General features: G+C 43.3%; 1 protein-coding gene across 1 annotated transcript in view; it reads right to left on the reverse strand.

The window, feature by feature from the left end:
- Positions 1–13,608, reverse strand: part of LOC103069474 (UDP-glucuronosyltransferase 3A1) — a 30,228-nt gene that overhangs the window by 7,956 nt on the left and 8,664 nt on the right. The window contains 5 exon segments of the mRNA XM_007461850.1: positions 7,563–7,805; positions 11,145–11,364; positions 12,540–12,699; positions 12,702–12,773; positions 12,972–13,089. Coding sequence (XP_007461912.1) covers positions 7,563–7,805; positions 11,145–11,364; positions 12,540–12,699; positions 12,702–12,773; positions 12,972–13,089 — 813 coding nt within the window.

A 13,608-nucleotide genomic window follows, 5' to 3' on the forward strand; every position in this document is an offset into this window, starting at 1 on the left:
CAGTAATTTGGAAGAGCTACAAACAGAAAACCACTTCTGATACTAAAACCATCACTGCCACCATGAAAAGCCATAGCTGTGGTGTTGCTGGCAGGAGCAGGGAGCAAGCAGGATGGCCCAAATCCCCACCTGTCCCTGCAGCCTTCCAGTCTACCTCTGGTGTCCCCTGTTAGCAGAGTCCAAGAGGGAGGGAGCTGGGGATGCATTTGGCAGAGTACAGCATCACAAAGCAGGGCAAAGAAAGGTGGGTTCAAAGTTGAGAAACCTCATAACTGGCCTACCTGGCCTGCCGTTTCTAGAACCAGAAATCCAGCAGACTCACTTCTGGTAGCATAGTTGTGTTAGAAAATAACTGTCTGTTATTTCCATTTCAGTGTCTTGAAAATGTAGTTTTCATGACTGTATTTGCATTTGAACATGATAGAAAGTTCAAGTACATTTTTATATTTTCAAACTGTTGAATAGATAAGATTATCAAGAGAAAAAAAAGAGATCTTTGGCTAATAATTGGTCCTAGGAAACGTTCTAAGTAGTCAATTTCCATAGTTTCTTAGTTTCCATATCCCAATCCATTTTGGGACCAATTAATGGAGCCATTTACCACAACTTCAATATGCCATTTCACATTTGATCAAAAATAAATTATCAGGCAAAATATTCTAAATGTGCTCATTTTTGATAGGTATGAAACATGTCAGACATGTGAGTCTTTACATATACTGTACATATATATTTAATTAAAATTTTTAATTGTGGAAAAAGTCACTACAGTATTTCATTCATGTTTCTCCTCATAACACGGTGAATGATAAAGATATCCAGTGACACACAGATGTAGATATTTAATGATATGCAGGATTCTAGAGCAAATAATCTGCAACTGCAGTCTCATTAATGTATGGCTTTTGTTTCTTGGTGATGGGCTTATGGATTTGTATTGTCCAAGTTCCAAGCTTCCTGCTGTCCTTCAGGACTCACATTTTCCCTGGTTGCTTTTTTTTTTTTTTAACCCAATATCCAAAGAGGGCCTCCCTTCCCTTTTACCCTCTCCTTCCTCAGAAATGAAGCATTTCCAAGACTGTTACCTTAGGTCCCTCATGCTTTCGTGTCCCTTTCCTGTTGTCATAGCTTTGATCTACCAAAACTCTTTTTCAGGATTTTTATGCAGAATGTAGATTTTCCTCCTTCTGAGCACAGTTTTACCTCATCCTTGGGCCTTCTGTGTCCCTGTTTTCTTTTCTGTACTATTCTTCTGGACTCACTAGCCTTCCACAAAGCTTTGTAGCAGGAGTTCAGGAGAGAGCACTGCTAAAACTTGATGTTTAGTTTGCCACTTATGGGACGGTGTGGGTTTTATTTGCTCTTGTTGGTTGAACTGCTTTATAGTGTAAATGGCATGGGATTCCCTGTAGTCTGTGGAGGGCAAAGCCAGGAGAAAAGTCCCTGTGGCATGCTCCATGTCCACAATCCTGATACCTACTCCAGCATTTTACAAACCTTAATGCCAGGCAAAGGGGAGGAAATTAGCAAAGAGTGGGGCAGGCTTAATGAGGATGCTCAGGTTAAGTCTGGCCACCTATTGATGAGTCTAAAGTCCCCATTCTCCCACACATGTGAGGACATTTTGTTATTAATACTTACCCCAGTCACTAGTACAAAGTCTTCTGCACAGTTTTCAGAGCCATGCTGACTGAAGAGAATCCATTTGCAAATCACGTTTTCTACAGAACTCTAAAGAAGGTAACTTTCACCCTTCTAAAACCACTAAAGCTTAGTTCCCACTTGTTTGTGGCAATAGTCCCTTGATGGACAGCACACACCTTCCTCTCTGTACTGTCGTTGGAGTCAACAGTCACAATTCCATTCCCTCTTTTCACCTGCACAGAGATCGAGGCTGGGGCTCTGTGACGGAAACCATCCTCTGCCTCTCCCTGCCATGGTCCCCATCACATTCAGAAAGTCACTGAGGTCAACTCTGAGCCAGATGTTTCCTCAGGTCCAGTCAGAAACTGTAACCAAGAAACGAAAGTTATTATTGTCATTATGCCCAAGACTGTTGGATGCTTTGCTGTATAAATACAGACCAGGACAAAATATCAAAGCACAGAAAATTCTTCTTCGATGAGTCAAGCATTGTGCAGGGTTTCTTGGCCTTTTGCCATGTGCATCAAACACTACAGGTTGGTTAACCCAACACCCTTACAGGTCTTTTAGTCCTCACCAGCTGCCAATGCAGAGATTTTTCATGGCTCCTCTTACAGCCTTGAGTCGTCCAGTGAAAGAATTCTAGGCAAGAGGAAAGAAGCCTCTTGGCGAGGGGAGGAGGAAAGATAATTCTGTGAAAATGTTTACTAGCTCATATTGCCCCTTCTCCTTTTTTGTCCTCCTTGGGACATGGACATGATATCTGGAGCTGGGCAGCCATTCTGCAACCATGAGTTAAAAAGGGAGAATTATAAACATGCTCTTCCTGACACTGTAGAGCTATTGAACCGATGCCATCAGTTGTCTACTTCCTTCCCATCTACTTCTCATGTAGGAAGAATAACCCTCTTTTTGTGTAAGCCAATGACAAAAAAATGAGATCTTCTCAACTATACCTAACAGAATACATTGTAAGAATAAATTTTTTAATTGAAATCTAAAATGTCTCATAAGTTTTAATAATTGAATAGGATGTCATTTCCAGTCATTGCAATTATATGATTTAAAAATAAACATTGTGGGCTTCCCTGGTGGCGCAGTGGTTGGGAGCCCGCCTGCCGATGCAGGGGACGCGGGTTCGTGCCCCGGTCTGGGAGGATCCCACGTGCCGCGGAGCGGCTGGGCCCGTGAGCCATGGCCGCTGAGCCTGCGCGTCCGGAGCCTGTGCTCCGCAACGGGAGAGGCCACAGCAGTGAGAGGCCCACGTACTGCAAAAAATAAAAATAAAAAAATAAACATTGCATCACTCTGTTAAATGTATGCAGTGGGCTCTAAACACCTCAGCAGTTTGATACCATCATTCATCCATTTTTTTTTATTCATTCTTAACATAGATAATGAGTTGCTCATTTTCACTGGGAAATTTTGCATCATTCCATTTTCTTCTTGAATTTTTATTTATTTTCCACTTTCCCCAGAGAATTTATTTCTAGTCTATGTATCTTTATGCTTAAAAGAATTGTATAGAGTATTCTCTCATAGCCTTAAGCATCAAAAATACGTATTCAAATTAATATTTATAGTTCCTATAACAATAAGCCTCTAAGAGCCCAATATTTGTACTAAATTATCATTCTTTGTTTTAATACTTGCATTAAATTGCTCAAAGCTACATAAACATATTTCATGTTTCAAAACATATAGTCATCTAACACAAACTATAAAATTTTATTGGAGACATATCTCACAATGAGATGAGGGGCTGTTTTTTCAATTCTTTTAAAATTAATTTATATATCTGTAGATAAACATTATCTACTTCTGAAATGAGACAGTTTTGGATCAATATCTCTTAGTTACATAAACACTGAAAAACTATTCACATAAATAAGTAGCAGGAGCACTAAGAGTTTTGTTATGAACCACCTTGAAAATGATGTACCTTCATTCTTTGAACACCTTCAGAATAATATGCCACATGAATATCCTATTCTCACAGCAGTCTACCATCAAAAGTTACTTTTAAAGGTCTGTCAGCTGAAAAATCACAATTCATCTTTGGATTTTGTTAAAAACAGAGAATTACAAATCATCTGAATTATAAACACTTTCTGGCTCAATCATTAGATTTTGAATTGTTCATTTGGTACCCCTACTTTTCCACCCTGGGGCAATGTACCATGTGGAGAATGGGGGTGGGTGAAAGGTGTCCATTTCTTCTGTAAAATAAGAGTCAGGGAATTGTGAAAAGTGTGGCAGGACAGAGGATCTGCCAACCAAACACAACACCTTGTCAGGCAGACCAGTATTAAGAAACTAGAGTAAACAAAGGTGGAAATTTACCACTTCCAAACTCTGTGTCATGTAGCCCTTGGGAAATCTTCATGTACACATTATGGTGAAGGTAGCCCAGCTTGAAGGCTACTGGCTTAAGCTGCTCTACTGAGGCTTTCTGCTACTGCTTGCAGTTGACTTTCTAGTAATAGTAACTCTCATCTGAGATGATCTGAAGCTCATAAATGGTCACTAAAGGAAGATGGAATAGCAAGTCTTAGCTCAATAAAATTCCATGAGATAAATTTTAAAAAGGGGAAGGAGTGAAAAGAAATGAACTATTATTTGGTCTTAAGCTCTGGCACACTTTTCTGCTATGTTTTGTAGGCTTACTCATTTGTAAAATCAGTTAGAGGACAGACGCAGCTCAGCTCTCAATAACACAAATGAGAAAGGAAGGGTTGTCACCAGGTGCCATTGCTCTCAAGGGTCTCATCTACAGTTAGGGGAGGTGGTCCCGCCACCAGGAGGTGTCCACAGCCCTTGTTTGTGGAACCTCCCTTTCTTTGTACATGTTCTAACAGAAAAAGATCTCTCGAAATTCATCTCAGATTTTTTGTTTTAATTTAATTTAATTTTTTTTTATACAGCAGGTTCTTATTAGTAATCTATTTTATACATATTAGTGTAGACATGTCAGTCCCAATCTCCCAATTCATCACACCACCACTACCCCTCCCCACCACTTTGTCCGTGTGTTTGTTCTCTATTTCTGCCCTGCAAACCGGTTCATCTGTACCATCTTGGATTTTTAAATCAGGAAAAAAATAAAACCCGAGGGACTGAATCACCAGTGCAAGTGTTATCTGATTATTACTTCCTGTTACCTTGAGATGAAATTTGTTTAAAATCCACTCTGACAGATATGCGTCTCTAAATTTGGAACATTTCACTTAAGGACTTATAAAAAATAAAAAATAAATGATTAACTAATTTAAAGCCCAGCACGGAGAAAGGAGCCTTCCTGGATCTTAGGGGCAAAAAAAAAAAAAAAAAAAAAAACCCCACAAAATTTCCCAAGAGAATTCCTTAGCAGATCCAAGTGCCTTCTGCATGCATGCGCATGAAATCACCCTGGGTGGGAGGGATACACCAGCCAGGACCACCCTGTGGTAGGGCAGATTATTCATGGCAAAGAGGTGCTCACAAGAGGGGCCAGTGGGGCTAAAATCAGCCCATCCACTCTCCAAGCCCTGTGCTCTGGCGGGAGGAGGCATCCATCGTGGGGACAGGTTTTATTGCTGTTGTCTTAATTTACACAATGGCTCTCCTCTCTCTCTGTGGTTGCCCCGGTGGTACCTGCTTCTTTCTGGTTGAATGGATTAGACACATGTATCCCGTTAAATGGCAGAAAGGAGATGAAAGAACTTGGAAAGCATAACACATGTCACATTGGTAAAAGATTTCTGTTCTTATTTTGAATGTTCACTACTCAGAAAGGTCTGCTTTCCACCCACAGGCAGTTACAGTGGGTATAAGACTGTCCCTGAGGTCACTGAGTCACCAGGTCACAGGTGAAAGGTAACATCCAATCCAGCCCCTCCCTGCTGCCTTCCATATGTGACCAAGGCTCTACTTTCCTCCCATTATCCACTGTCCTTTTTTTTCTTTCTAACACCTCTTTGCCACCTCCCCCACCCCCCAATTACTTGGAGTAGTAATGTACCCAGCAGGGAAGTCGGGGCTGGAGGACACTTCTTAGACATTTTATGCAGCTAGGAATGGTCACGTGACTCAGGTCTGTCTATGAGATTTCACTGGAAGTCTTTGGGTAGCTGCGGTGTCTGGGAAACCTCTTTAAAGAAGCTAACCCAGCTGGTATGAACTTGCTTTATGCCCTTTCCTTAAGTTTCCCTTTTCTTGCCTGAAATTCCAGTGTGCTGACTGGATCTAAAATGACCACCTTGAAAATCAGGGCGACCTTGAGGATGAAGCCACCCACTAAGGAAGGCAGATCAACCACACGAGAAATCGGACTATTGATTACATCATGTAGCTGCTACATCAGCCCTGGATGGCCTGCCTACCTACACTTTTTTTTTTTTTTGGGCCATGCTGCATGGCTTGTGGGATCTTAGTTCCCTGACCAGGGATTGAACCCGTGACCTCAGCAGTGAAAGCACAGAGTCCTAACCACAGGACCACCAGGGAATTCCAATACACATTTCTTTTACATGAGAAAAAGAAGAAAGAAAAGAAAAGAAAACTCTAAGCTGTTCCAGTCACTTTTTTCTGGTTTCTGTTACTATCAGGTGAATGCAATTCCCAACAGTATGTCAAGTACAGAAAGGCTCAGCTATGGAGAGGCTCTTCTTAGTTTAAAGAAATTATCTTCTTTCTCATGACTTCATTTTTTTTAATAGGAACATTGAGAAGACAGCTCACAGCTATGAAAAGTGGAGACCAGGGACATTTCAGCCCATGACCAACCTGCAGTCTCCACACCCGATCTGCAAAGAAGGAGTGCTCAGCAGAAACCAAGGCAGAGACCATGGACACAGGCAAGGGTGTGTCTGGCACTGAATGCATGCCCAGAACATACGTCCTGAGCTTTGACAAGAGTTTGCAGGAGAAGCAAATAGAAAACAAAAGAATCAGCAAAGCGCCTGCCTTAGGGGTTATTCCATGATAAGTGGTGGAGTGGAGTGAGGGAAGGAGGCTGAGAAGATGCTGGGCATGGAGGCTGGAATGGTTCAGGCTCAGTGCCATGGAGAAGGGCGTGATAAGGAAGGTGGCTTCAAAGCTTCAGATCTGAGGCGCACTGGTCCAAATTATCCAGGGACAGAATCACAGAACAGCCTTTGCTGACTGAAAATAAAGAAGGCCACAAGGGCTCAGTAAAGTATTCTAATCATAGTGATAAATGGACTATTTATAAATGGAACGGAGTATTTATAAATGGAATATTTCCTGCCATATCAATAAACAAAGGATGTCACAGTCACCAATGATTGCAGCCCTCCAAGGTGAGCTGGTGAGCCCGGTGGAAACTCAGGACTGAAAATACCTGCCATCTAGCAGTCCTCAGACTGCAGCCACTCCCTGCAGTGAGGCCTGAGGAAACTCAGGATGTAAAAATACAGGCCCCAGACAGCTAAGGTGCATTATCAAAGGAATGATTTCAGTGAGCCCAGACTCTTGCATCTTCCCATACATAGAAAAAGTGCTAAATTCCTTAACTTGAGATATCCGGTTTTCTTTATTTAACAACAATCTTTTGATGTTCCCAATTACCTGCTCTTTGTTGCAAAACTCCTAAATATCCTGGCACCTCCCCTCGCTGCCTTGGAGCAGTTTCTCAGAGTTATCTGAAATGCTGTCTCCCAGGATACAGTCCTCATTTTGCCCCAAATAAAACTTAACTCGCAACTCTCACGTTGTGCATATATTTTTTTAAGTCAACAATAGGAAGAAGCCAGTGAGCAGGAATTTGTAGCAAAGTAGCAAGTGGATAGGATGTGGAGAATGAGGGTTGACAAAACTGGTGGGAGATGCCAAGAAATGCTGACTCTGCCCAAACATACCACCTTCCAAGGCTCCACTTGGCCTCAGGCCTTCTTTAGCTTCCTGGTCCCACACAGCACCTGGCCACCAGGCCCAGCAGCTGCCCACACAGCCACACGGTGCCCAGGGTGACCACCAGCAGGAACGAGAAGAGGGCCAGCAGGTACTGCTCATGCCACCACGGCTGCTGGAAGGTGTGGGGCTTGAGGTGAGCTGCACCCCCTGTCTGCAAGATGTGGTTGATCCAGCCCACCAGCCGCTGGCTGGGGGTCAGGGGGTGGGAGCGCTTCATGATGCTGGTGTCGACCATGGCAGATTTCTGCCTATTGGCAGAGACAGATGGAGGTGTTACTCAAGTGGTCTCAGAAGTCTTAGAGACCTTGCATCTCACACACACACACACACACACACACACACACACACATTTTCCAAATTATGCACAAAAGATTCCCTTTCAAGGAAAAGTTGTTGGCTTGGCCTTGCTATGGTCTAGTTGGGTCCCTTTAAAAAGTTCAAACTGGGCTTCTCTGGTGGCACAGTGGTTGAGAATCTGCCTGCTAATGCAGGGGACACGGGTTCGAGCCCTGGTCTGGGAGGATCCCACATGCCGCGGAGCAACTATGCCCATGAGCCACAACTACTGAGCCCGCGCGTCTGGAGCCTGTGCTCCGCAACAAGAGAGGCCGCGATAGTGAGAGGCCCGCGCACCGCGATGAAGAGTGGCCCCCACTTGCCACAACTAGAGAAAGCCCTCGCATCAAAACGAAGACCCAACACAGCAAAAATAAATAAATAAATAAGAAATTAAAAAAAATAAAGTTCAAACTGATATTTGCATGCAAAGATCCATGCTTGGTGCTGGAAGTGCTAAACTATAAAAAAAGTGACTAAGTCTGTAAGGACTAATCTCTACCCCAAGGAGGCTTAAGATATACTACAGGAAACCATTATATTTATTGAGCATCTACTTTGTGCTGGTGTCTGGGCTAGATAACAAATGTGACTCTGGGGACTGTAGCCCAGGAAGACATCTGCATTTTCCTGCTCCTTCAAAGCATCATGTTGAGCAGCACTGGCTTCGTGGGCTATGACCCTGCATATTTGCACAGGGCCCCACCCTTAAATGGGCCTGTGCTTGATTTAATTCTCTGCTGTCACCCTCTTGAAATCCTTAAACTTTATGACAAGGGTCTCCACATTTTACATAAGGGCACATGAATTATGTAGCCAGCTCTGATGTCCAATGTCTGTGGACCATCCCAGCCCAGATGACTCCTTCACAGGGCCAGTGGATCATGCACATTTGGGGTTTAGGTCTCTGAAAATCCAGTGAAAGTTACAAAGCCATTCATCAGAAAATGAATATTTTAAACACATGAGATACCAAATATGCATAAAGTTTCTGGGTTATCTGACCCCCCAGAGCTTAACAATTTTTCTGGGGTTAGGAGTCACATGCAATGTGGTTATTATTCAGTCACCTAACAAGAATTACTTGCAGGTCTCCTATGTGCCATAACGTTGTGCAGTAATGCTAAGTCTTGAGATATGATTCGGGTTTGTGCCCTTGAAGCTCTAAGTTTTTTAGTCCTTCTTCATTATAAGAAAGAAAATATATTTTTCCTCTTCACATGAGATTACTGTGCTGGTTGGAAAATTTCTTAAGAGGTCAATGGGCCCCTTTGTATTTACTCACTTAACAGGAATCCATTCAAACTTACTTTGTGGCAAGCCCTGTGCTGAACCCTAGGAACATAGCAGAAAACACGAGACATGCACTGTTGTCCTGGGTGAGCTTGCTCTCTAGTGTGGGGGACAGCCAATAAATTAAAACATAAAGAAATGGGCAGGGCTTCCCTGGTGGCGCAGTGGTTGAGAGTCTGCCTGCCAACGCAGGGGACACGGGTTCGTGCCCCGGTCCAGGAAGATCCCACATGCCGCGGAGCGGCTGGGCCCGTGAGCTGTGGCCGCTGAGCCTGCGCGTCCGGAGCCTGTGCTCCGCGACGGGAGAGGCCACAGCAGTGAGAGGCCCGCATACTGCAAAAAATACCAAAGAAACAAAAAAAAAACATCAACAGGCAACCGTTACTGATCTCTCATTATGTGCCAAGAACAATTCAACATCCTGTACACGTATTAACCCATTTATTCCTTACTCTAAGAGGTGGGTTCTGTTATCTCCATTTTATTGATGAGAAATAGAGGAACACAAAGGTTAAGCGACTTGCTCAAGGCTCCCCAGTAAATGGCAGAGTGGGTACTTGACCCCAGGAGGTCTGGCACCAGTCTTGGAGCTAAAATACAAAATCTGTATTACCATCTAAACAATGAAATAGTGTGTGCCACTGCTAAAGACATCCATTTAAAAATCTTTGACTCCCATTGTATAATTAAGGAAACTAACACCTCAACTTCTACTCCGCGTCTTTGTCCTTGCCCTGAATGTGTCTAGCAAGCAGGATTTTACTACCTATTATTCCTGCCAAAACTCAGTAAAAAGGCGATTTGTTCTTTTTCGGAGAAACAAAGAAAAGGGTTTTAAGCCAAACTTGGACACAATTTACAGCAGTCTGCCTACAGCAGAGGTTCTCGACCTTGTACCCAGAACCTTGGTTCATTACAGAAAAACTCTCAATAAAGAAGTGGGAAATTCAGATATGGGCAGAAATGTACATAGGGCACTGTCTTCTCTTGGGGATGAAGAGGGAAGAACCAGGGGTGGGATTCACTGAAGAGGATGCTCACTGGTGAGAGTTTAAAATCCTTGGAAGGCAACTTGGCAAGAGCTATCCAAAACTTGAGAACGGAACCTAATCCCTGAGCTGGCAATTCCACTTAGAAATGCACTCAAAGGTTCACTTCTGTCCATACCAAAGTTGCTTATAAAAGGGAAAAACTGGGCTTCCCTGGTGGTGCAGTGGTTGAGAGTCCGCCTGCTGATTGATGCAGGGAACACAGGTTCGTGCCCCAGTCCGGGAAGATCCCACATGCCGCAGAGCGGCTGGGCCCGTGAGCCATGGCCGCTGAGCCTGCACGTCCGGAGCCTGTGCTCCGCAACGGGAGAGGCCACAGCAGTGAGAGGCCCGCGTACCGCAAAATAAATAAATAAATAAATAAATGGGCAATTACAGATCCTGTGACGTGTTAAGAAAAAAATAATGTGCTATAATTCGGGTGGATAGGAGAGAAGGCTTTGGGACTATCAGAGAAAGACGGTCTCTCCGAGCAGGTGGCATTGGGATGAGGCCTCAATGTCATGAAGGAGCCAACCCTGTGAAGAGAAGGGAATGTGTTTTCTAGGGAGCGGCACAGGCAAAACGGCTGAGGTGGGGGGCAGTGTGGGATATTGGGAACAGAAAGGCAACCTCCTGCCTCAGTTGGAATTCTACTATAAGCACCTCCAAAGTAGAAGACCTCTCAAAGACACCCTGTGTCAGTAGTTCGGGTTCCTCACAACTAGAAGGTATAAAATCATTCTCAGCATCTAACCTAAACTGCTCTAGTCGTCCTCTCATAGGAAATAAGTCAGCTGTTAGCATCACACACATATTATTTCACGTCCTGGAAATTTCAGTTTTATTGCAAAAAAGACCCACACGGTGCCCGTTGTGGTTTACATCTTCATTCAGTGTGAGTAACCACAAGCCCAGAGAGCTGCACACCTCTTGTCCTCTATGACTTGCTTCATGTTCAAAGCCAATGTCTCAGCCTTGATCTGCTTTAACTGTATGGAGACACCGAAATTTTTGGCTTCTACTAGGAGCAGGTTTTCAGGCTGGTCTCCAAAGAGGGGAATCTCCACCATGGGCACGCCATGTTGGATGGCCTCCATAACACTATTTATCCCACCATGGGTGACAAAAAGGTGGACGTGAGGGTGCCCTGTTGCAAATAACAAAGACAGCAGAACATTTCAGGATGAAAAGTTTCAGAACAAGGAAAGCAGAAAAGGCAGAAGAAAATACCAATGTGACTTAAAGTGTGTTGGAGCCATTGTGAAGATGACTTTGCTTGCTACACACCCAAGGATTCCAAGCCTTGCCTTTGTATAGAGACTCCTTGACTCAGCCAGAACCCAGGGAATTCTGTAGAGAATAGTGCTAAGCAAGGCATATATCTCCATCCATCCATCCATCCATCCATCCATCCATCCATCCATCCATCCATCATTCCATCTATCCATTCCATCGTTCCATTCCTTCTCTCTATCCCCTCATGTCTCTTTGCTTCTCTCATCTGTTTTCTCTTTGTGTTTCCCTATGTCTATCTCTGTCTCTCTCTGTCTCTTCCTTTCCTTGAGCAAACTTTTCTCTCCCTCTTCTCTGAATTCCCAACACATTCACTGACATCACAACTCATGTAGCACTCATAAAGCTTACACTGTATGTGCTGTTCTCTTTAAATATATGAGAAGCCGCTTGAAAGCAAAGACTGGACTCTGCACATCAGTATTTGCTAGCCTTTGCTTACTTAGAGCTAACTAAGGTGACTGTTGATAATAAAGAGTTCATCTCAGCCTGTGCTGGCCAACTGCGATGTGAGTAAGAACCTCCTTGTTTCTTCTTTGAAATGAGAATCATATCCCATGTCCAAGACTTAAAGAAATACATTTGCAGATGTGGAAACAGGAATGTTTTTAAAATTCTACAGATTATTTTGTCATAATCTTGGTTATGAGCCTCTGATCCAGTCAGTGGCTATGGCAGTGAGGGGTCTCTAAGAAGAAGCAGTAGGCACAGAGATAACCTGTTGTGGGTGAGAAAATTCTCCGGTATCAGAGACTCACTGTGCCAAATAACTGGCCAGGAGGTTGCTCAGCTTGGCACTCAGGTACATTGGCATCAGTATCATGAATGTGTGAGTTGCTCACACCTTAGTAGCTAAGGCAGATATGTGTATGAGTGTCTGTGAGTGTGTAAGGGAACATGGGTGAACTTGTGCACATAAAGCCACTGAATACAGTGGCAATGTGCCCCCTGGTATGTGTTCTCAGAGCTCACAGATTGTTTAGGATTATTTTGTGGTGACCTTGTTCAAGACCAAAAGCAGTAGGTCACTGTGACTTTGATGGCTGCAGACATCAGGCCTGGGATAGAAAAGAATGAAGGGCAAAAGAACATCAGGAACATCAAAGAACATCAGGGAATTCTTTACTCAGCCCCATTAGTCCATGTGGTCAGTTAACAAGGAATAGAATACTGGCACATAAGACAAGGGGCTGGCTTTCCAAGCTTCTCAGCAACCAAGAAAGGCCAGTAGTCAAAAATTTCCACTATCACCAGGTCAAAGTTCTCTTTTTTTTTTTTTTGCAGTACGTGGGCCTCTCACTGTTGTGGCTTCTCCCATGGTGGAGCACAGGCTCCGGACACACAGGCTCAGCGGCCATGGCTCACGGGCCCAGCCGCTCCGCGGCATGTGGGATCTTCCCGGACCGGGGCACGAACCCACGTCCCCTGCATCAGCAGGCGGACTCTCAACCACCGCGCCACCAGGGAAGCCCAGAAGTTCTCATTCTTTAAGGAATTCATAGTATCATTTCTCCTTAGCAAATGACTGCACTGAAGCCCTAGTTGCTCCAAAATAGTTAAAACATGTTCAAATGTGCTTCTGTAAGAAAAATAAATAAATGATAAATATTCATTGGAAGTGTTAATATCACAATACATAAAAGAATCTTGGTCTACTGACAGATGAATGGATAAAGAAGATGTGTTATACATATACAATGGACTATTATTCCACCACAAAAAAGAATGAAATAATGTCATTTGCAGCAACATGGATGGACCTTGAGATTATCATACTAAGTGAAGTAAGTCAGACAAAGACAAATATCATATATCACTTATATGTGGAATCTTAAAAAATAACACAGATGAACTTATTTACAAAACAGAAATAGACTCACAGACATAGAAAACAAACTTATGGTTACCAAAGGGGAAAGCAGGGGAAGGGATAAATTGGAAATCTGGGATTAACAGATACATGTTACTATATATAAAATAGATAACAGAGGTCCACTGTATAGCACAGGAAACTATATTCAATATCTTGTAATAACCTATAATGGAAAAGAATCTGAAAAAGAATATATATATATATATATATATATATATATATACA

Source organism: Lipotes vexillifer, unplaced genomic scaffold (assembly GCF_000442215.2).
Source record: "Lipotes vexillifer unplaced genomic scaffold, Lipotes_vexillifer_v1.1 scaffold715, whole genome shotgun sequence".
NCBI lineage: Eukaryota > Metazoa > Chordata > Mammalia > Artiodactyla > Lipotidae > Lipotes > Lipotes vexillifer.